Source organism: Oryctolagus cuniculus, chromosome X, assembly GCF_051225735.1.
Source record: "Oryctolagus cuniculus isolate XC-2025 breed Fujian yellow rabbit chromosome X, ASM5122573v1, whole genome shotgun sequence".
NCBI lineage: Eukaryota > Metazoa > Chordata > Mammalia > Lagomorpha > Leporidae > Oryctolagus > Oryctolagus cuniculus.
In genome coordinates, this window is record NC_142888.1 from 86,691,529 (window position 1) to 86,714,770 (window position 23,242).

General features: G+C 47.1%; 1 protein-coding gene across 2 annotated transcripts; it reads right to left on the bottom strand.

The window, feature by feature from the left end:
- Positions 1-1,678: 1,678 nt before the first annotated feature.
- On the bottom strand, positions 1,679-6,463 carry LOC103351892 (uncharacterized). Of its 2 annotated transcripts, none has more exons than XR_016227930.1 (3): positions 6,243-6,463; positions 5,219-5,338; positions 1,679-3,866 (listed from the first exon to the last, which is right to left on the bottom strand). XR_016227930.1 is itself a non-coding variant. In XM_008272837.5 (3 exons), the coding sequence occupies exons 1-2, from the start codon at positions 6,166-6,168 to the stop codon at positions 5,238-5,240; spliced, it is 540 nt and encodes a 179-aa protein (XP_008271059.1). In that variant the 5' UTR covers positions 6,169-6,463; the 3' UTR covers positions 1,679-3,866; positions 5,219-5,237. The 2 variants fall into 2 exon arrangements, 1 of the variants encoding a protein (XP_008271059.1); XM_008272837.5 differs by having other exon boundaries at positions 5,730-6,463.
- Between the last annotated feature and the right edge of the window lie 16,779 nt (positions 6,464-23,242).

Below are 23,242 nucleotides of genomic sequence, written 5' to 3' on the forward strand. Positions count from 1 at the left end.
GAATTAAGAAATGTCATGTTTCACAAAAGTGATACTAATAAATTCCTTTTATTACACAAACCAAAATTATTAACTTGCCTACTGTCCCACCTCAAAAAGAAAGCATGCTGTTTCAGAAAAGATTGATTTAAATGTTGAGGAGAATATAATTTCGAAAGGATAATGAACAGACATGGAGAAAGTCAGTGGGCCTGAGTAGACCAAATTAGCCTGTCTCCATGCCACCCCTGATGTTGTTGATAATATTATCAGGGACAGAGAAAGAAACACCACAGTCTTGAGAAATAAGGATCTCCAGTCAAGACAGGGGAAAGGCTGAATGTGAAATAGATCACTGACTTAAGCATCTTTACATGAAATGTGTTGACTTTTTACAAAAACTGTATCTGGGAGAATCAGTAGAGGTCACAGTGAGTGCACTTTTCTCAGGAGAGAAAGATTTATTTATTTGAAAGGAAGAATGATAGATAGAGGGAGAGACAGAGAAAGAAAAGTCTTCTGTTCACTGGTTTGCTCTCCTAAATGGCTGCAGCAGCCAGAGCTGGTCCAGGGGCACATTAGCAGGGAGCATGATCAGAAGTGGAGCAGCTGGTACTTGAACTGACACTCCGATATGGGATGCCAGCATGGCAAATGATGGCTTAGCTCCATGTGCCACAATCGCTGCCCCACATGCATCACTTTTATTTCATTTTAATACTAATTGAGCATTATAAAGAACAATAGTGCTTTGAACTTTGGAGAAATGTATTAATGCTAACTAGAGAGCAACTATTCAGTCTTATGAAAATCTTTTAAAAAAAAGATTTATTTATTTATTTGAAAGAGAGATCGATCTTCCATCTGCTTGTTCACTCCCCCAAATGGCCACAATGGCCAGGGGTGATCCAGGCCAAAGCCAGGACCCTGGAATGCTATATGGGTTTCCCATGTGAAGGCAGAAGCCCAAGTACTCAGGCCATCTTCTGCTGCTTTCCTAGGAGTGTTAGCAGGGAGCTAGATTGGATGTGGAACAGCGGGACTGGAAAAGACCCCCCAATATGGCAAGTAGGTGTAGCAGGCAGCGGCTTAACCTGCTGTGCCACAACGCTGGCCCCCAAAATAGTCTTCTACTACTAAATCCCTGGCCTTTATTATTTTTAAAAATGCTTTTCTTTTTTCTTTGTATTTCTAAAATGTTATGTTTAATATTTTTGAAATAACATTTTGAATTTACATTGTAGTCAGAGGTTTAATGACTGCTAAATAAAAACTTCAACAAATACAAAATAAAATCCCAGCGTTTCAAGTTTCCTTGGTCTCTATTCTGGTCAATTTTAATTTTATTCAAATGACTACTAGATATTAGGCCCCTGTTCTCTGTTTCCTCTTTTTTTCTGTCATTTTTATTGGAAATATTCCATGCCCACATTAAAAAGATGTAGAGAATACAGTTGTCTTTCATTATCTATGGAACATTGGTTTTAGGACAGCTCCCCCATACATGCATGCTCATGTCCTATTTACAAAATGCAATATTTGCATATAACTTACACAGTAGTCCCATGTACTTTATTTTTTCTTTTATTCAATAAATATAAATTTCAAAAGTACAACTTTTGGATTACAGCATTTTTTGCTCCTATAACCTCCCTCCCACCCACAAACCATCCCATCTCCTACTCCCTCTCCCATCCCATTCTTCATTAAGATTCATTTTTAATTATCTTTATATACAGAAGATCAACTTAATATATACTAAGTAAAGATTTCAACAGATTGCACCCACACAGACACACAAAGTATGAAGTACTGTTTGAATACTAGTTTTACTGTTAATTTGCATAGTACAACACATTAAGGACAGAGATCCTACATGGGGAGTAAGTGCCCAGTGACTTCTGTTGTTTATTTAACAATGGACACTCTTATTTATGACATCAGTAATCACCCGAGGCTCTTGTCATGAGCTGCCAAGGCTATGGAAGCCTCTTGAGTTCACAAACTCTGACCTTATTTAAATAAGGCCATAATCAAAGCAGAAGTTCTCTCCTCCCTTCAAAGAAAGGTACCTCCTTCTTTGATGATCCGTTCTTTCCACTGGGATCTCACTCACAGAGATCTTTCATTTAGGTCATTTTTTTTTTTTTGCCACAGTGTCTTGGCTTTCCGTACCTGAAATACTCTCACCTCACATGTACTTTAAAGCATCTCTAGATTACGTGTAACAGCTAGTACAATGTAAATACTATGGAAATAGTTTTATATTTCTATACTGCTATAGAGAATAAGAAAAAAATCAATATCCGTTCAGTATGGATGCAGCTTTTTCAAATATTTTCAACTAGCATTTGATTGAATCCATAGATGTTTAGCCCATAGATAAGGAGCACTATCTGTCCTGTATCATGTCCCAACCATATTGCTTAATAGGTAAAATATCATGAGTAACGCTGAGCCCCATTTCCTTGTAATATGTGGAACATCATGGTGCAAAAAGGAAATGCCAAAATTGTAATCCCTGGTAATGGTGAATACTGCCTGATTTCAAAATAGGGTCTTTGCAGGTATAATTCAGTTAAGGAACTCAAGATGAAATCATCTTGGATTTTGGATGACCTTGAAATCCAACGACTGGTGTTCTTATGAGAGAAAGGAGAGGGAAAAGCACAAGGAAGAAGGTCGTATGTAAAATGAGATGAAGACTCAAGTTCTGCTACCACAAGTCAAACAATGCTGGGAGCCACCAAATCTGGAACAAGAATGGAAGGGTCTCCTCTAGAGCCGTGTGGTGAGTGTTACTGTGCTGGTGCCTCCATTTCAGACTTTGGAGCCTTCTGAATGGTGAGAGTACACATGTGGTAATTTGTTATGACAGACGTACAAAACTGCGAGTGTTCTCCCCAACTGAATCTTCTTCCCTGTCTATCCACAAAACGTAACTACTGACCTAAATGAGGTGCTTATAATTCTTGTATATGCCTTTCTGCATGCTATATATGCATGCTACTGCCCTTCTATGCATGCATTTTACTATGCTAGATAAGTCTATAGTCAGTACTTGCTTTATGTATTATTAAACTTCATATACATGGTATTGCTAAACATACATTCTTCTGGAACTAGCTTTTTCCCTCTTATCTGCTTTTTTCTACCACTATCATTAAATCTTGGCCCCTCCAGAAGGTCTTTCTCTGTTCCCAACCCCTGATGTTCTAGTCTTGTCCTCTGTCCAGCCTTTATTGTTTTGTTCAGTTTACCTAAAATAATCTCAAGTCAGTGAATTAACATTGGTAAAGTTCAAAACTTTCCTCTCCCTGCTCTAAACCCATGGTTCCCAAATTTTGGTGTACTTAAGAGTCATCAGAAAGACTTGCAAAACACATGTTGACAAGCCACAGACATAATTTCTAATTTAGTATGTCTGGAATGGGCCTGGGTATTACATGTATAAGAAGTTCCCAGGTGATGCTGACACTCCTCGCCCAAGGCAGCCCTGTAGTATCACCTGGCCTTAAGGGAAGTTGGGTCATTCATCAATTTCTTTCAATAAAATGCAAGGGATAGAACTCCACCTCTTGTTTGTATAAATTGTTTATATGTTGACATTGTAATTAATTTGAGGAGCTTAAATTGTGGTTGAAAGTGATCCCTTTCAATGGCCAAAACCAAAAGATACAATGATTGACTGAGTCAATGTTATTTGTACAAACATATCTGCAGCTTATCATTTCAAACAGCTTTTATTTTGAGACTGAAGAAATGATGTGAGATACATCTGAAAAGTATAGAAGATAAGCTATTAATGGATGTTACTTAGTTCAGGTTTAAAGAACAGTTTTGTCAATGTTTTGCAATCAGTTTTTTTCTTTCTTCATCTCTTCAAGCTGTAAGATAAAAGAAGAGATAATTGATAATTGTACACTATTAGCATACACCAATGTATTTCTAAATCTATGAAAACAGTGTCTTTGCTATTTGTTGTCTCAACAGGAGAAATCAACATTTTCCACTTAGAACCCAAACCATCATGCTTGTGTAACATCTGTCTTCAATTCTCTGATCATAGATACTTCACTCCCCACTTTCCAAACAACACATTTTTCTTTTTGTTTTGAAAGAACATACTGGGATTTAAGTGTATCTAACTTTAAGAAGCTTATACTCTATGTATAAACCATAATCTCTTAACATCCCTGATCCACTGGTCCTTATCTGTAAAAGGAGAATGAAAAAAAGAAAGACAAGGATACATAAGATACATAAGATATGTAAGTTAACATAATTATAAAATAGTGAGAAACAATAATCTTTCTATAACTACTTTTCTTTTTACTGAAACATGAAATACAAAAATTTAAAACTGAGTGAATACTTAGCTATCAATCATTAATTGTGGTCCAATCTGAAATTGTTAATACATCTCTGTGAGTAGTTATATTCTCAAAGGCATTGTATGTTACTAAAAGAGACTGTATTTCTATATCTAAATGATGAAACCCCAGCTAATGTATGTTCCAGTTGCTTTACCACTTGCTTCATTTAACTGTACTCTATCTAAACAAATATGTCTTAGCTACTAGGTCTGGTAGATTTCCCACCTGTATAGAAGTCTTTAGCTACAGCCCAAAGAATATAAATTGATAAGGCTTTCACATGGTTTAAGTGTATCCCCCAAAAGTTCATGTGTTGTGGGCTTGGGCCTCAGTGTGGCCGTCTGGGGTGGAGGTAGTGGGATCTTTAAGAGGTGGAGCCTAGTAGAAAGTCAATTAGAAGTCCTGCCTTTAGAAAAGGGAAGTTAGTTCTTGTGGGATCCTGAGTTAGTTCTTGCAAGTGCTAGATGTTATAAAAACAGGCTCTCCTTGCTTGTTGGCTGCTTGCCTGATGATGTGATATCTCCCTCTTGCAGGCACACCTGCGATTGTGATGTCATTCACTATGATGTCCTCACCAGAGCTGAGTTGATGCTGGCACCATGCTTTGAATATCCAGAAAAGTGAGCTAAATAAACTGCTTTTCTTTAGAGTTATAAAAAAAACATTTTCTAATAGTAACAGAAAATGAACTAATATATAAATGAACAACATACTGCACTCTACACTATCTAGTACACAAGTACATTACTAACATTTAACTGGATTTTAGAGCTAATTTTTTAACAATTTTTGTGTTTGCCAGGAAAATTAAAAAATGCATTTTAAGGAATGGTTGGGTGACATACAAAGCTATATGGAAATACCTGGATTCTAGGGACTTCTTTATGCCTTATCTTGATCATTTTCAGGTCCTTCTTCTGAGGAACTGCTTTCGCCCTCCTTCTTCTTGTTGGGGCCAACTTCTTGGGCTTCTTCATCCCTTGCTTCAAAAATAGTGAGAGATAATAAAGAATTTAGGACAATATTTCTCAGAAAAGAATCCCAGTTTATAGTCAGTACCAACAGAGCTTGGTAGCAAGAAGCCTATACTTTCTCAAGATAGTAAAGGTCTTTATAGACTTGAACTTGGACACATTGTGCCATAAGTTTTTTGAGAGCAATGCCTCATTACTTAATCACCTAACACAAATGGATCCTGGGTCCTCCCATTTCCAGAGCTTAGGTCCCTCTCCTGGGTCCTCGGGTATGGGAGAGAACAGCCAGAACACCATATGGCCACAAGGGGTGAAGATACAAGCATTAGAAGAGATCAGTGTGTAAGGGTATAGACCAGATTCCAGAAGAGAGACTGAAACACCACCATAGGTAACTCACGGATGCTGAAAACTTCTTGATCATCCTCTTCCTTCCTGAAGGTCTCCTCCTCTCCCACATTGCTTTCGTTTACCTGCTCCTCCTGGCTGTCCTCTTCATTCACTGTCTCAACATTTTCTTCCTCCTCACCATTTTCTCCCTTGTATTCCCCTTCCAAATCCTCTATCTCCTCCTCTACCTCCTCATCATCTAGGTGTACATTTCTGTACTCCTCAACCTCAGGCCAGGCTTCCTCCCCCTCTTCCTCTTCCTCCCAGAATGCTTGCACAACACCATGAAAAACCATAGGGACTGTAGACCCAGTGAGTGTGATTGCCCAATCATCAGGGGCCACCCCAACTTCAAAAGACAAAGAATCTGGACCACCTTCTCCACCAGCTTGGTTCTGGTTTTCTGGAGGCTGTACAGGCTCCTCCACAGAGGACCCTGTAGGCGCCATTATCAATCAGATATCAAGTAAAGTTGCAATAAAGCAGTGTGGCAACAAAAGCAGCCAGACTGGTAGCTGCCTACCTAACTGTGGAGAAGGTGAGGAGGCATCTGAGAGCTGAGCCGGCTGCAGGCAGTAGGAGTGGCAGGGCCGGTGATGACACAGAGGGTGATCACACAGAGCACAGGCTCTGTGATGCTGCCTGAATGGGCCCTGAAGCAGGAGGGTCAGGAGAGACAGGGAGGACAGCACAGCAGCCCAAGGGGAACTTGAAATGGCAGCCCACAGAGTGGGAAAGATTCTGATATGCAGATTATGGGGGGTGGAGCCTAGAAGGGTCAACAAAGGACCAAGTGCCTTGCTAGTGAACTTTAAGCTCATTTGCTGAGAGTAAAGATTTGCATGTCTTTGGTCCAATGAGTGATCAAGGGATCTCAGCTCCTAGAATTTGACTCTAACCTTCATTTCTCTTGAGGCCTTAGGGTTCTAGGGTACTTATTAGGTTCACAAACATCCTGTCCCTTTAATTCCACCGCTGTGAAAAAAACAAAGTGTTTCAATATGTTGGTATTCTGGAGCACAGAATCACCCGATTTCCAGAGACAAACAGTACATGCTAGAAGGTATGGAGTCATAAAAAAGCACCAAAGTCAAATTTCAGTAGATTTATAAAGGTCCAAAAGAAAGAGAGAAAATAATTAAGATATTTTAATGTTATTAAATCTATTGTTTTTATTTGACAGGTAGAGTTATAGACAGTGAGAAAGAGAGAGACAGAGAGAAAGGTCTTCCTTCCGTTGGTTCACTCCCCTAAGGGCCACCACGGCCGGCGCTGCATGCCGATCCAAAGCCAGGAGCCGGGTGCTTCCTCCCAGTCTCCCATGTGGGTGCAGGGACCCAAACACTTGGGCCATCCTCCACTGCCCTCCCAGGTCACAGCAGAGAGCTGGACTGGAAGAGGGGCAACCGAGACTAGAACTCGGTGCCCATATGGGATGCTGGTGCCTCAGGCAGAGGATTAACCAAGTGAGCCGGCCCCATATGTTGTTAAATCTATTTAGAAAAGAATACAGAAACCTGAAATGGATGCAGTCATGATGGAAGATTAAAGAAGTGTTCTGAAAAACTGGAGCTGGAAGGCATCTGATGAATGCTTCTAAATTTGTATCAAGACAACAAAGAATGAATACAGAAGGAGGGACACCAAGGCAGGTATTTGAAATAGTAGCTAAGACTCCCCTACTGCCCCACTGCACAGGGCCATTTGTAGCAGAAACAATAAACACCTCCACCTAAAATGCTGATCTCCAATACAAGCACTGGTTCTCCTGGCTTTTCTAAAACTATCCAGGTCTCTGCTAATATACCTGGGAAGGTAGCATAAGACAATCCAAGTCCTTTGGCCCCTGACATCCACAGGGAGACCAGGATGCAGTTTCTGGGTCCTTGTGAACACCTGACCCAGTCCTAAGAACTCTGGACAGTTGAGGACAGAATCAGGAGATAAAAGATCTCTGTCTGTTGCTCCATCATTTGATTCATAACTTTGCTTTCACATAATTAACTCTTAAATACAGAGTCAAATGCAAGAATAATACAGTCCTTGCAAAAATGATAGGGATGTTTATTTGAGGAGCAGAAAGAACAGATAAAAACACAGGAGCTCTTCTGTCTGCTGATTTTTTCCAAAGACCAGAAATATACATTGGGTCCCGGCAAATTAAAGCTTAACTTGTGAACATATATTAACTAAAATTAAGTAATTAATTAATTATTTTAAAGGCTAAGAGTGGGGCTAGCCTTGTGGTATGGGGTGGAGGGCCTAATCCGGTTACTCACATGGGGCATACAGGAGCCCCGGCTCTGCTTCCCATAAGGCTCCCTGCTAATGTGCCCGGGATTGCAACCCAAGATGGCCCAATCACTTGGGCCCCTGCCACCCGCACTGAGGACCAGCATGCAGTCCTGGCCTCCTGATGTCGGCCTGGTCCTGCCTCAGCATTTGTGGCACACTGGGGAGTGATCCGGGGATGGAAGATCTCCTCCTTTCTGTCTCTCCCTCTCAACATGTCAGTGTACTGTTTAACTAAACAAAATAAATCCTCAATGAAAAAGAAAAGGCAGAGAGACAAGTGGATACAGGAAGATAAAAATGTCTGGTCTGTTGTTTCCCTCCCAGTTTCTGAAACTGCTCATGCTGGGCCAGGCTGATGCCAGGCCCCTGGAGCTTCACCCAGATCTCCCAGCTGTGTGGCAGGGTTCCATATGCTTACACCATCACCTGCTGCCTCCAAGTGTGTATGGACAGGAAGCTGGGATTGGGAGCAGAGCCTGGACTTGTAACTGCAAGATTACAGTGCCGGCTGCCCAGGATCTGATGCAGCTCTTTGCTAATGCTCCAGCGAAGGCAACCAAAGATGGGGCATGCCTTGGGCCCTCCCACTCACATGGGACACTGGGGTAGAGTTCTCAGATCCTGGCTTTAGACTGGCCTGACCAGCCAAGGAAGCCGTTTGTGGTGTGAACCAGCAAATGGAAGATCTCTTTCTCCTTCGCTCTCTGTCTTCCCTTGTCTCCATGCTCCTCTGCTTTCCCCACAATTAAAATATGTCCCAAACCCAATTAGCAAAAGCAGAGAGCCAGAGGGGGACAGATAGACAGAAAGATATCTTCCATATGGTGATTTCCACACCAAATCTCTGAAATGGCCAGTGCTGCTCCAGGCTGAAGCCAAGCACCAGGTGCTCCCATGTTATGATTTCCTGTCTTGTGGGCCAGATGGCCCAAGACATGGGCCATCTTCTACTATCTTCCCAGACACATTAGCAAGGTGCTGCATTAGTTCCTAGGCAGCCAGCAATGCAACCCTCTGCATTGCTGCAGTTGCACTTGCAGTTGCCAGTCCAGGCTCTGTTCTCAATCCTAGCTTGCTGCCCATACATGCTGTGGGAGGCAGCAGGTGATCGTTCAAGTAGGTGGGACCCTGCCACACACCTGGGGAAACAGGATTAATCTCTGGGGAACTGGCTTCAGTGTTGCTCAGCACTAGCAGTTACTGAATTTGGGGAGGGAAACAGCAGAGCAGACATTTACATCTGTCTGTGACTGCTGGTCTCCTTGCCTTGTCTTTTTTCAAGACTTGTTTGTTTAGTTGGAGGTGGAGTGACAGCAAGAGATGGAAAGACAGAGAGACATAGAGGTCTTCCATCTTGTGGACCACCCCCTTAATAGTCACAAAGGCTGTGGCAGGGCCTGGCCAAAGCCAGGAGCCCAGAACTGCATGCTGTTCCTTGCGGTGAGTGGCAGGGGTCCATGTGATTGAGTCATCATGGGCTGGCATCTCAGGTCCAGCTGAGGCCCAACACCCTGTGCGACAAGGCTAATCCCATGCCCAGCCTCTGAAAGTGGTGTATTCATGACTTGGCTTGTCTTCATCTGTGTTCTCGGTGGTGCTGTAATGTGATCAGGATCCCAGTGCACATTACTGGTCTTTGGGGCTGCCCTGATTCTCTGGCTTCTCTGTCTGTCTGCCTCTCAAATCAACACAGCTGTGGTTTTGGTATAGATTTTGGTACCATTATATTTGTTTTTGTTTGTTTGTTTGTTTGTTTTCTTAGAAAGACTTCCTTCATTGCCTGAAAGCAGACTGAGGCAGTGAGAGCCAGTGATGTGGAGAGAGACAGATCTTCCATCTGTTGGTTCGCTACCCAAATGGCTGTTGGGGCTGTCCAGGCCTTCCCCAGCAACCTGGAACTGCATCTAGGTAGGCCATGTGGGTGGCAGGGTCTCAAGTACCTGATCCATCACCTGCTGCCTTCCCAGGCTCATTACTAGGGACTTGGATGGGAGGTGGAACAGCCATGACTAGAACCTGTGCTCATCTGGGATGCTGGCATCGCAGGTGGTGGCTTAACCAGCTGGGCCATAGTTGCAGCCCCCAAGATGAGGTTGGAAAAACCTAAAGTTGTGTACATAGAGGTATGTATTTGGTCTGGTGTCAGCCTGGCCAAGCAATAGCAGTTTCATCATTTGGGACGGAAAATAGCAAAGCAGACATTATGTCTGTTTGTGGCCACCTGTCTCCCTGCCTTATCTTTCTTGCTTTCAAGATTTGTTGTGTTTAGGTGAAAGGTGGAATGACAATGAGAGAGGCAGATACAGAGACACAGAGATCTTCCATCCCCTGGAATAACCCCAAAACTGCTGAGATGACTGGGTAAGTACATGGCTTAAGCTGGGAGCCCAGAACTGCATGCTGGTCCCTGCTGTGGGTGGCAGGGTCATAAGTGATTGTGCTGTCATAGGCTGCCATCCCAGGTACATTAGTAGGCAGCTGCATGGAAAGCAGAACCTGGGATCCTGTATGCACCACAAAAGAGGCCTGCTGAGGCCCAACACCCCATCCCACAAGGTTAGAAGAGCCAGCGAGCCAGAGAGAGACTACACTGTGGGAGGCAGCAGGTGATGGTTCAAGTACCTGGGACCTTGCCACACACCTTGGAGACTGGGGTAAGTTCTGGGCATGGTATCAGCCTGACCCAGCACTACCAGTTTCAGAAACTGGAGAGGAAAACAGCAGACCAGATTTATCTGTCTTTCTGTTTCTCTGTGTTTACCTATCTCTTGGCCTTGTCTTTTTGCTTTCAAGTTTTATTTTGTTTAGTTGAAAACAGAGTGACAGTGAGAGAGGGAGAGACAGAGAGACATGGAGATCTTCCATCTGCTGGATCACCCCACTAATGGCCACAAAGGCTGTGGCACCTGACTGAATCCCGGAGCCCAGACCTGCATGCTGGTCACTGCTGTGGGTGGCAGGGGTCACAGTGATTAGGCTGTCCTGAGCTGCCATCCCAGGTACATTAGCAAGGACCTGTATGGAAACCAGAACCTGGGCTCCTGTATGCCCTACACAAGTGGCAGCTCAGGCCCAACGCCCTGAGCCACAAGGCTAGCCCTAAGTTCAGCCTTTGAAGCTTGTGTATTCATGGCCTCATTTGTCTTCATCTGTGCTCTCAATGATGCTTTAACCCGATCGGGACCCAGTGCGTATTGCTGGTCTTTGGGCTGCTGTGTTTCTCTTGGCTTCTTTCTGTCTGTCCACCTCTCAAATAACAAAGTTGTGGTTCTGTTGCTTATTTTGGTTACCATTACATTTGTTTGTTTTCTTGTTTTCTTTGTAAGATGTTCTTCGTTGCCTAACAGCTGACTGAGGCAGCGAGGGCCAGCAAAGCAGAGAGAGACACAGACACATCTGCCTGTTGGTTCACTCCCTAAATGACTGTTGGGGAAGGCCAGGCCTTCCTCAGGAACCTGGAACTTCAGCCAAGTCAGCCACGTGAGTAGCAGGGGCCCGAGTACCTTATTCAACACTTGCTTCTTTCCCAGTTGCCTTAACAGGGAGCTGGATGGGAGGTGGAGCACCTGGGAATGGGACCTTTGCTCATTTGAGATGCCGGTATTGCTGGAAGAGGCTTAACTCAGTGGGCCACCAATCTAGCCCCCAAGATGAGGTTGGAAGAACCTGCAGTGTGGGGTATGCATTTGTCCCAGCTGGCAGCTCAGGTGTGTCTTGTGATGCCCACATCGCACATGGCAGTGCCTGGGATCCACTCCACACTCCGTTCCCATTCCAGCTTCCTGCTCGTGTACACTGGGGCAGGCAGCAGGCTGTGGCAAGGAGTATGGTGGGACACTTGAGTAAGAGCCTGGCACCCAGCTTCAGCCTGGCTCAGCTTCAGCTCTCTCAGAGATCTGGGGAGGAAATCAGCACATGGGAGATTTCTGTCATACATTTTTTTTTACAGGCAGAGTGGACAGTGAGAGAGAGAGAGAGACAGAGAGAAAGGTCTTCCTTTTGCCGTTGGTTCACCCTCCAATGGCTGCCGCGGCCGGCGCGCTACAGCCGGCGCACCGCGCTGATCCGATGGCAGGAGCCAGGTACTTATCCTGGTCTCCCATGGGGTGCAGGGCCCAAGCACTTGGGCCATCCTCCACTGCACTCCCTGGCCACAGCAGAGAGCTGGCTTGGAAGAGGGGCAACCGGGACAGAATCCGGCGCCCTGACCGGGACTAGAACCTGGTGTGCCGGCGCCGCAAGGCGGAGGATTAGCCTAGTGAGCCACTGGCGCCGGCCCTGTCATACATTTTTGTCTGCTGTCCCTTCTGGCTCTCTGCTTTCACTGAAAGCCTGAGCCCCATGGGCTGTTCTTGGTGGGCAGATGGTGCTGTTTCAGTTGCCAGGGCTGTGTCACCATTGCAGCCAGAGGTGGCCAGGGCCCCAGAGAACAGCTGGAGGTAGGGTCTGTATCCCTCTGTCTCCCTGCCTTGCCTTTTTTGCTTTCAAGATTTGTTCTGTTTAGATGAAAGGTGGAGTGACAGCAAGAGAGGGAGAGACTACACATGGAGATCTTTCATCCCCACAACTACCTCCCAAACAGCTGAAATGACTGGAATAGGACCTGGCCAAAGCTAGGAGTACAGAACTGCATGCAAGTCACCATGGTGCTTGGCAAGGGCCCCATTAGCAGGGAGCTGTATGGGAACCTGAACTTGGGCTCCCATATGCCCTGTGTGAGTGGCCAGCTGAGGACCAACACCCTGACCCACAAGGCTAGCCCACGCTCAGCCTTTGAAAGTCATTTGTCTTCATCTGTGCTCTGAGTAACACTTTAACTTAATTGGTTTCCCAGTGAGTATTGCTGGTCTTTGTGGCTGAACTGTTTGGCTTCTGTCAGTCAGTCTGCACCTCAAATTGACATAGCTGTGGTTTTGGTAGAGAGTTTTGTAACTATTACATTTGTTTGTTTTCTTTGTAGGGCTTCCTTTATTGCTTGAAAGTGGAATCAGGCAGTGAGAGCTTTGGAGGCAGAAAGAGACAGATCTTCCATCTGTTGGTTCACTTCTCAAATGACTCTGATAGGTCAGGCCTTCCATAGGAGCCTGAAACTGCAACCAGGTATGCCACAGGGTTGGCAGGGGCCTCAGTACCTGATCTATCACCTGCTGCTTTCCCAGGCCCATTATTAGTGCCCTGGATGGGAAGTGGAGCAGCCAGGAATGGAACCTGTGCTCAACTGTGATGCCCACATGGCAAGCAGCAGATTAACCCACTGGACCACAATTTCAGCCCCCATGATGAGGTTGGAAAAACCCTGAAGTGTGGGGTATGCATTTGGTCAGGCCAGCAGTTCAGGAGTGATGCCTGCAACCCACATGGCAGTGCCTCTGTTCAACTCTGGTCACTGTTTCCAGTCCTGTGTCCTGCTTGAACACACCAAAGTTGGTAACAGAAAGTGGCAAGGGCTGTGTTGGCCCTGCCAGCCGTGTGGGGCACCTGGAATAAGCATCTGCCCCCCGCTTCAGCCTGTACCAGCGCCAGCTCTCCCAGAGATTTGGGGAGGAAATCAGCACATGGGAGATTTCTTTCTATCTGTCTGTCCCTCTTCATCTCTCTGCTTTTGCTAAGGTATTTGAGAAGTATTTTAGTTACTGGAAAGGCAGAGAAACACAGAGACAAGGACAGACACAGAAAGAAAGAGAAAGCGATCTTCCATCTGCTGGTTCACACCCCACACAACCTCTATGGCTATGTCAGGCCATTAAAAAGCCAGGATCTGGAAACCCCATCCCACTGTCCTGTGTAGGCTGATGTCCCAAGAATGTGGGATATCTTCTGCTGCCTTTCCTGGCACATTGGCAAGGAGTTGTGTCAGATCCTGGGCAGTGGGCAATGCAACCCTCTGCATTGCTGCAGTTGCAATTCCAGGTTCTGGTCCCAATCCCAGCTTCCTGACCATACACACTTGGAGGCAGCAGGTGATGGTTCAAGCACTTAGGATCCTGCCACACAATGGGAGTCCTGGCTTAAGCTCCTAGGGCCTAGGCTCAGCCTGGTCCAGCACCAGAAGTTTAGGAAACTGGAGAAAGAAACAGCAGACTAGGCATTCTTTCTATCTGTCAGTCTTCTATGTCTGCCTGTCTTCTTGCCTTGTCTTTTTTGCTTTCAAGTTTTATTCTGTTAAGTTGAAAGGTAGAGTGACACCAAGAGAGGGAGAGACGGAGAGACATGGAGATCCTCCATTCCCTGCATTGCCCCCTAAACACTCAGAAAGGTTGTGCCGAGACCTGCCTGAAGCTAGTGGCCCAGACCTGTATGCTGGTTCCTGCTTTGGGTGGCAGGGGCCCAAGTGATTGGGATGTCTTGGGCTGCTATCTGGTCACTGCAGGGAACAGTACAGGAAGTAGATCCTGGGCTCCCATATGCCTCGTGTGATTGGCCAGCTGAGGCCCAATGCCCTGAGCCACAAGGTCACACTCAGTCTTTGGAAGTCATGTATCTATGCATGCATTTGTCTTCATTGTGTTCTCAGTGACACTTTAACCTGAACAGAACCCCAGTGCATATTGCTGGTCTTTGGGGGTTGCTGTGTTTCTGTGGCTTCTGTCTGTCTGTCTGCCTCTTAAATCAACAAACTTGTAGTTTTGGTAGAGATTTTGATCACCATTACATTTGTTTTCTTTGTAAGACATCCTTCACTGCCTGAAAGTGGACAAAGATAGAGAGCAATCTTCTGTCTGCTGATTCATTCCCCAAAGAGATGTCATGACATTTCAAGCCTTCCACAGAAACCTGGAACTGCATCCAGGTAGGCCACGTGGGTGGCAGGGGCCCCAATACCTGATCCATCACTGGCTGTTTTGTTTTCCCAGGTGCATTAGTAGGGCCCTGGATTGGAAGTGGAGCGTTCAGGACCAGAACCTGTTGCTCATCTGGGATTCTGGCATTGCAGGCAGCAGCTTAACACATTGGGAACAATGCTGGCCCCCAAAGTGAGGTATAAAAACCTCTGTAATGTGTAGAATGCACTTGGTCTTGCCAGTAGTTCAGGTGTGTCTTGTGATGCCCACATCCACAATGTAGTGCCTGAGTTCCACTCCAGGCTCTGTTCCCATCCAACTTTCTGCCTGTACATAGAGAGGTTGACAACAGTCCATGGCAAGGGCTTTGGTGTGACACCTGAAGTGAGCACTTGGCAGCCAGCTTCAGCTTCAACCAGTGCTAGCTTATTCAGAGATTTAGGGAGGAAATCAGCAGCACATGGGAGATTTCTTTCTTTCTGTTTGCTGTCCCCCTCCATCTCTCTGCTTTCATTAATGGGTTCAAGAAGTGCTTTTAGTTATGGGAAAAGCAGAGGAACACATAAACAAGGACAGACAGAGAAGGAGAAAGAGATCTTCCATCTACTGGTTCACACCAAAAATGGCTTCTTGACGAGGTCAGCATAGCCTAATGCCCAGGATCTGGGAGCCCCATCCCAGTCTCCTGTGTGGGTGGCAGAGCCCAAGAAAGTGGGCCATCTTCTGCCTCCTTCCCTGGCACATTAGCAAAGGAGCAACATCACATCCTGGAAAAGAGCATTGCAATGCTCTGCACTGCTGCAGTTGCCAGTCCAGGCTCTGTTCTCAATCCTAGCTCTCTGCTCATACATACTGTGGGAGGCAGCAGGTGATGGTTCAAGCATGTGGGACTTGCCACACACCTAACAGACTCACGTTAAGCTCTGGGAGCCTGATGTCAGCTTGGCCCAGCACTGGCAGTTTCAGAATTATGGAAGAATACCGGAGACCAGACACTTATTTCTGTCTCTTTGTCTCTGTCCTCCTGTCTCCCTGCCTTGCCTTTCTTACTTTCAAGATTTGTTGTGTTTAGTTGAAAAGTGGAGTGACCTCAAGAGAGGGAGAGACAGAGAGACAGGGAGATCTTCCATGCCCTAGAATACTGACCAAATTGCCAAAATGATGGGGGATTGACCTAGCTGAAGCTGAGAGCCCAGAAGTACATGCTGGTCCCCACTGTGCTTGGCAGGGACCCAAGTGATTAGGCCATTTTGGGGCTGCCATCCTGTTAGCAGGGAGCTTCATAAGAAGTAGAACCCTGGCTCACGTTTACTGTGCCCTAGTGGGTAGCCGAGGCCCAGCACAAGGCTAGCCCCTCACTCAGCCTTTAAAAGTTGTGTATTCATTTGTCTTCATCTGTGTTCTCAGTGATGCTTTAACCTGATTGGGACCCCAGTGCATGTTGCTGGTTTGGGGCTGCTCCATTTCTCTGGCTTCTGTCTGTCCGCATCTCAAGTCAAAGAAGTTGTGGTTTTGCTAGAGATTTTGGTTATCATGACATTTGTTTGTTTTCTTTATAAGATGCCCTTCATTTTTTAAAAAGATTTATTTATTTATATGAAAGAGTTACAGAGAGAGAAGGAGAGGCAGAGAGAGAGAGAGAGAGAGAGAGAGAGAGAGAGAAAGGTCTTTCATTTGCTGGTTCACACCCAAGTTGACTGCAATGGCTGGAACTGCGCTGATCCAAAGCCAGGAGCCAGGAGCTTCTTCTGGGTCTCCCACGCAGGTGCAGGGGCTCAAGGACTTGGGCCATCTTTTATTGCTTTCCCAGGACACAGCACAGAGCTGGATTGGAAGTGGAGCAGCTGGGACTCAAACTGGTGCCCATATGGGGTGCCGGTACTGCAGGCAGTGGCCCTACTGGCCGAGACGCCGAGACGCCCTTCGTTGCCTGAAAGGGGAATTAGGCAGAAAGAGACAGACCTTCCGTTTGTTGGTTCACTCTGCAAACAACTATTGGGGCAGGCCAGGCCTTCCACAGCAATCTGGAACTGCATGCAGGTGGACCAAGTTGGTGGCAGGGCCCCCACTACCTGATCGATCACCTGCTGCCTTCCCAGGTGCACTAGTAAGGACCTGGATGGGAAGTGGAGTAGCCAGGAGTGAAACCTGTGCTCATTTGGGATTCCAGCATGGCAGGAAGAGGCTTAACCCACTGGGGACAATGCCAGCAGCCCCAAGGTGAGATTTTAAACACCCTGCAGTATAGGGTATGCACTTGGTTCCACCAACAGTTCAGGTGTGTCTTGTGATGCTCGCATTGCAAATGCCAGTGCAATGGGTTCCACCACAGTCACGGTTCCCATTCTAGTGTCCTGTTGTACACACTCTGGCAGTTCATGGCCAGGGCTGTGGGGGCCTACCATCCACATGGGACACCTGGAGTAAGTGCCTGGCACCTGGCTTCAGCCTGGGCCAGCACTGGCTCTTTAAGGGTTTGGGTGGGAAATAAGCACAAGGGAGATTTCTGTCTTTTGTCTGTCTGTCTGCCATGGGCTCTCTGCTTTTGCTAATGGTTCAGAAATTGTTTTAGTTACAGGAAAGGCAGAGGAACACAGAGGCAAAGAGATTTCTAGAAAGAAGGAGGAAGAGATTTTCAATCTGGTGCTTCACATACCACACGGCCTCCATGGCTGTGTCAGGCCACTATAAAGCCAGGATCCGGGGACCCCATCCTGGTCTCCTGTGTGCCTTCCCTGGCACATTAGGAAGGAGCTGAATCACATACCAGGCAGCCAGGAGTGCAACCCTCAGCATTGCTGCAGTTGGCAAGGCCAGGCTCTGGTCCCAATCCTATATTCCTGGCCACACACCATGTAGGAGGCATCAGGTGGTGGTTCCAGCACTTGGGACTCTGCCACCCACCTGAAAGACTTGGCTTAACCATCTGGGCATGGTGTCACCCTGAATCAGCACTACCAGTTTCAGAAATTCAGGAGGGAAACAGCAAATCAGACATTTCTCTCTATCTGTTTGTTTCCCCTGCCTCACTGTCTTGTCTTTGTTGATTTCAAGATTGATTTTGTTTAATTGAAGGTGGAGTGTCAGTGAGAGATAGAGAGACAGAGTTGGAGGACTTCCATTGCCTGGATCACCACCCACAAAGGTTGCAAAGGCTTGGTCACTACCAGGTAGAAGCCAGGAGCCTAAAACTGCATGCTGGGTCACCATTGTAGGTGGCAGGGGTCCAAGTGATCGGGCCATCTTGGGCTGCCATCCCAGTCTCATGAGCAGAGTGCTGCATGGGAAGCAGGACCTGAGTTCCCATGTGCTCTGCAGGAATGGTCAGCTGAGGCCCAACCCCCTGAGCCACAAGGCTAGCCTCACGCTCAGCCATTGAAAGTCGTGTACTGATGACTTCACTTGACATTGCACTTGTTCTCAGTGGTGTTTTAAGGTGATGGGCACCCCAGTGCATACTGCTGGTCTTTGGGGCAGTTCTGATTCTCTGGCTACTGTCTATTTGTCTGCCTCTCAAATCAACAAAGCTGTAGTTTTGGTAGAGATTTTGGTTACCATTGCTTATTTTCTTGTTTTCTTTGTAGGGCTTCCTGCATTGCCTGAAAGTGGACTTAAGCAGCAAGAACTGGTGTGGAAGAGACAGATATTTCCATTTGCTGGTTCACTCTTGACATGGCTGTCTGTGCAGGCCAAGCCTTCCACAGCACCCTGGGGCTGTACGCAGATCCGCCACGTGGGTAGGAGAGTCCCTAGAACCTGATTCATTACCTGCTGTCTTCCATGGCCCATTAGCAGGGAACTGGATGGGAAGTGGAGCAGCCAGTCCTAGAACCTGTACTCATCTGGGATTCCATCCTTGCAGGTGGCTGATTAACCCACTGGGCTACAATGTCAGCTACCAAGATGAGGTTGGAAAAACCCTGCAGTGTGGGGTATGTATTTTTCCCAGCCAGCAGCTCAGGTGTGTCTTGTGATGCCCACATCCCACATGGCAGTGTCTGGGATCCACTCCAGTCATTGCTCCCATTTCAGCTTCCTGCTCAGACACACTGAGGTTGGCAAGGGCTGTGTTGATCCTGTCACCCATGTGGGATTCCTGGAGTAAGAGACTTGTGCCCAGCATCAGCCTGGATCAGTGATAGCTGCCTCAAAGTTTTGGAGATTAGCACATGGGAGATTTCTGTCTGTTTGTCCCCTTCAGCTTTCACTGATGGGTTTGGGGAGTATGTTAGTTATGGGAAAGGCAGAGGAACACAGAGTCAAGGACAGAGAAAGAAAGAGAGATCTTACATCTGCTGGATCACACCAAAACAGCCTCCATGGCTGGGTCAGGCCAGTCTAAAGCCAGGATCTGGGAATGCTCCTGGTCTTTCTGTGGGCAGGATGGCCCAAAAACATGGGTCACCTTCTACTGCCTCCCCTGGCACATTATCAAGGAGCTGCATCTGATCCCAGGCAGCTGGGAATGCAATCCTATGAACTGCTGCAGTTGCAAGTCCAGGTTCTGTTCCCAATCCCAGCTTCCTGCCAATACACACAGTTGGAGGAAAGGGGTGATGGTTCCAGTATGTGTGATCCTGCCACCCACGTGGGAGTCCAAGGTTAAGCTTCTGGGCCTGGACTCAGCCTGCCCAGCACCAGAAATTTAGGAAACTGGGGAAGGAAACAGCAGACTAGACATTCTCTATGTCTGTCGGTCTTCGGTGTCCACCTGTCTTGCTGCTTGTCTTTTTTTTTCTTTCAAGTTTTATTTTGTTTAGTTGAAAGAGTGACAGTGAGAGATGGAGGATAGCCAGAGTTAGAGATCTTCCATCCCTTGGATCATCCCACTAATGCCCACAATGATTTGGGCTGGACTAGGTGGATACCAGAAGTCCAGACCTCCTTGCTTGTCACTGCTGAAGGTGGTGGGGACCCAACTGATTGAGCTACCTTTCCCTGCCATCCCATCAAGCAGGGAGCTGAATGGGAAGCAGAACCCGGGCTATCATATGCCGCCCCCCGAGTGCCCAGCTGAAGCCCAACACCTGTACCACAAGGCTAGCCCCACTCTCAGCATTTGAATGTTGTGTGTTCATGACTTCATTTGTCTTCATCTGTGTTCTCAGTGATGCTTTAACCTGATCATTACCCCAGTGTGTATTGCTGGTTTGGGGGCTCCTCTGATTTCCTGGATTCTGTCTATCTGTATCTCAAGTCAACAAAGCTGTGATTTTTCATAGAGAGCTTGGTTAATGTTACATTTTTTTGTTTTCTTTGTAAGATGTCCTTCATTACTTGAAAGTGGACCTAGGCAACGAGAGCTGGTGAGGCAGAGAGAGACAGACCTGTCTGATGGTTCTCCCACCAAATGGCTGATGGGGCAAGTCAGGCCTTCCACAGCAACCTGGAACTGCATCCAGGTAAGCCACCTGGGTGGTAGGAGCCCAAGTACCTGATCCATCATTGGCTAAAATACTTCTGGAACCCATCAGCCAAAGCAGAGAGATGGAGGGGGAAGACAGGCAGAAAGAAATCTCCCATGTGCTGACTTCCACCCTCTATATCTGAAACAGCTTGAGCCAGTCCATGAGGAAGCTGGGTGCCAGGCACTTTCTCCACGTGTCCTACGAGTGGGCAAGGCCACCGCAGACCTTGCCATGTCCTCCTGCCTGCCATGGTGTGTCACAGCAGAAAGCAATAAAGACAAGGGTGGAAGTCAGCACATGGGAGATTTCTTTCTGTCTGTCTTCCCCCTCCATCTCTCTGCTTTGGCTGATGGGTTCCAGAAGTATTTTAGCCAATGATGGATACCTTCCCAAGCTCATTAGCAGGGAGCTGGATGGGAGGTAGAGCAGCCAGGACTGGGACCTTTGCTCATTTGGAATGTCAGCATTGCAGGTGGTGGCTCAACCCTCTGGGCCACAATGGCAGCCCCAAGATGAGGAGGGAAAAACCTAGAGCAGTGAGGTGTGCATTTGGTCTGGTGTGTCTTGTGATACCCACATCCCACATGATGGTGCCTGGGTTCCACTACAGGCTCTGTTCCTATTGCAGCTTCCTGCCCATACATATGTTGGAGGAAACAGGTGATGGTTCAAGCATGTGGGACCCTGCCACACACCCGAGGGACCCATATTAAGCTCCTAGGGCATGGCATCAGCCTGGCCTAGCACTATCAGTTTCAGAATTTGGGGAGGAAAACAGTGGAGCAGACATTTATGTCTGTCTGTCTCTGTCCATCTGTTTCCGTGCCTTGTCTTTATTGCTTTCCAGATTTGTTGTGTTTAGTTGAAAGATGGTGGAGTGAAGGTGAGAGAGGGAGAGACAGGGAAATGGAGATATTCCACCACTGGAATACCCCCATACAGCAAAATGGCTGTGGCAGGACCTGGGCGATCCTGGGAGGCCAGGACTGCATGGTGTTCCCTGCTCTGGATTGCAGGGCCATAGGTGATTGGGCCATCTTGGGCTGCCATCCCAGTCTCATGAACAGGGAGCTGCATGGGAAGCAGAACCTGGGCTCCCATGTGCCCTGTATGAGTGGCCAGCTGAGGCCCAGCACCCTGTGCCACAAGGTAACCCCACGTTCAGACTTTGAAAGTCATGAATTCGTGACTCTGCTTGACTTCATCTGTGTTCTCAGTGGTGCTTTAACCTGATCCAGACCCCAGTGCATACTGCTGGTCTTTAGAGCTGCTCTGATTTTTCTGCCTTCTATCTGTCTGCCTCTCAAATCAACAAAGCTGTGGTTTTCGTAGAGATTTTGGTTACCATTACGTTTGTTGGTTTTCTTGTTTTCTTTTTAAGACTTCCTTCATTGCTTGAAAGTGGGCTTAGGTAGCAAGAGCCACTGAGGCCGAGAGAGACAGGTCTTCCATCTGCTGGTTCACTCCCGGAATGACTGTCGGGGCAGGTCAGGCCTTCCACATCAACCTGGAACTGTATTTAGGTCTGCCAGGTGGGTTGCAGGGGTCTGATTACTTGATCTATCACCTGCTGCCTCCCAGGTGCCTTAGCAGGGAGCTGAATGGGAAGTGGAGCAGCTGGGACTGGAACCTGTGCTCATCTGAGATGCAGGCATTGCAGGCTGTGACTTAACCTCCTGGGCCAAAATGCTGGTCCCCAAGATGAGGTCAGACAAACCTGAAGCTGTGGGGTATGCATTTGGTCTAGCCAGAACCTCAAATGTGTCTTGTGATGTCCACAGCCCACACGGCAGTGCCTGGGTTTCACTTCAGGCTCTGCTTCTATTTGAGCTTTCTGCTGTGACACACCGTGGCAGGCAGGAGGACATGGCAAGGTCTGCGGTGGCCTTGCCCACTCGTAGGACACGTGGAGAAAGTGCCTGGCACCCAGCTTCCTCATGGACTGGCTCAAGCTGTTTCAGATATAGAGGGTGGAAGTCAGCACATGGGAGATTTCTTTCTGCCTGTCTTCCCCCTCCATCTCTCTGCTTTGGCTGATGGGTATTTTAGTAATGGGAAAGGCATTGAAACACAGAGACAGATAGAGAAAGAGAAATATACCTTCCATCTGATAGTTCACTCCTCAAATGGCATCTGTGGCTGGGTCAGGCCAGTTTAAAGCCAGGATCTTGGAACCTGAAAACAGTTGTCTGAGTGGGTTGGAGGCTGAAAATTGTGGACCATCTTCTGCTGCCTTCCCTGCCATATTAGCAAGGAGCTGCATCAGATCTGGGGCAGCCAGAAATGCAACCCTCTGCATTGCTGCAGTTGCAAGTCCAGACTCTGCTCCCAACCCCAGCTTCCTACCCATACACAGTGTGGGAGGCAGCAGGTGATGGTTCAAGCATGTGTGATCTGCCACTCACCTGGGAAACTAGGGTTAAGCTTCTGGTCCTGGGCTTAGCTTGGCTCAGCACCAGAATTTTAGGAAACTGGAGAGGGAAACAGCAGACTTGACATTTTCTTTGTCTGTCCTCTGTGTCCACCTGAATCCCTGCTTGCGTTTTTGGTTTCATTTTTTGTTTTGTTTGTTTGAAGGCAGAGTGACAACAAGAGATGGAGAGACAGAAAGATTTGGTGATATCCCATTGCCTGGATCACAGCCCCCCAAATGGCCACAAAGGCTTGGGCAAGGGAAGGTAAAAGCCAGGAGCCTAGATATGCATGCTGGACCCACTGTGGGTGCCAGGGACACAAGTGATTTGGCTGCCTTGGGTTGCCATCCCAGGTACATTAGCAGGGAGCTGCATGGGAAGCATAACCCCAGCTCCTGTATGGCCTACGCGATTGGCCAGCTGAAGCCACACACCCCGAGCCACAAGGTTAACCCCACACTCAGCCTTTGAAAGTTGTGTATTCACGACTTCATTTGACTTCATCTGTATTCTCACAAACTGTTCAATGTGATCAGGACCCCAGTGCACATTATTGGTCTTTGGGGCTACTCTGATTCTCTGGCTTCTATTTGCTTCTCAAGTCAACAAAGCTGTGGTTTTGGT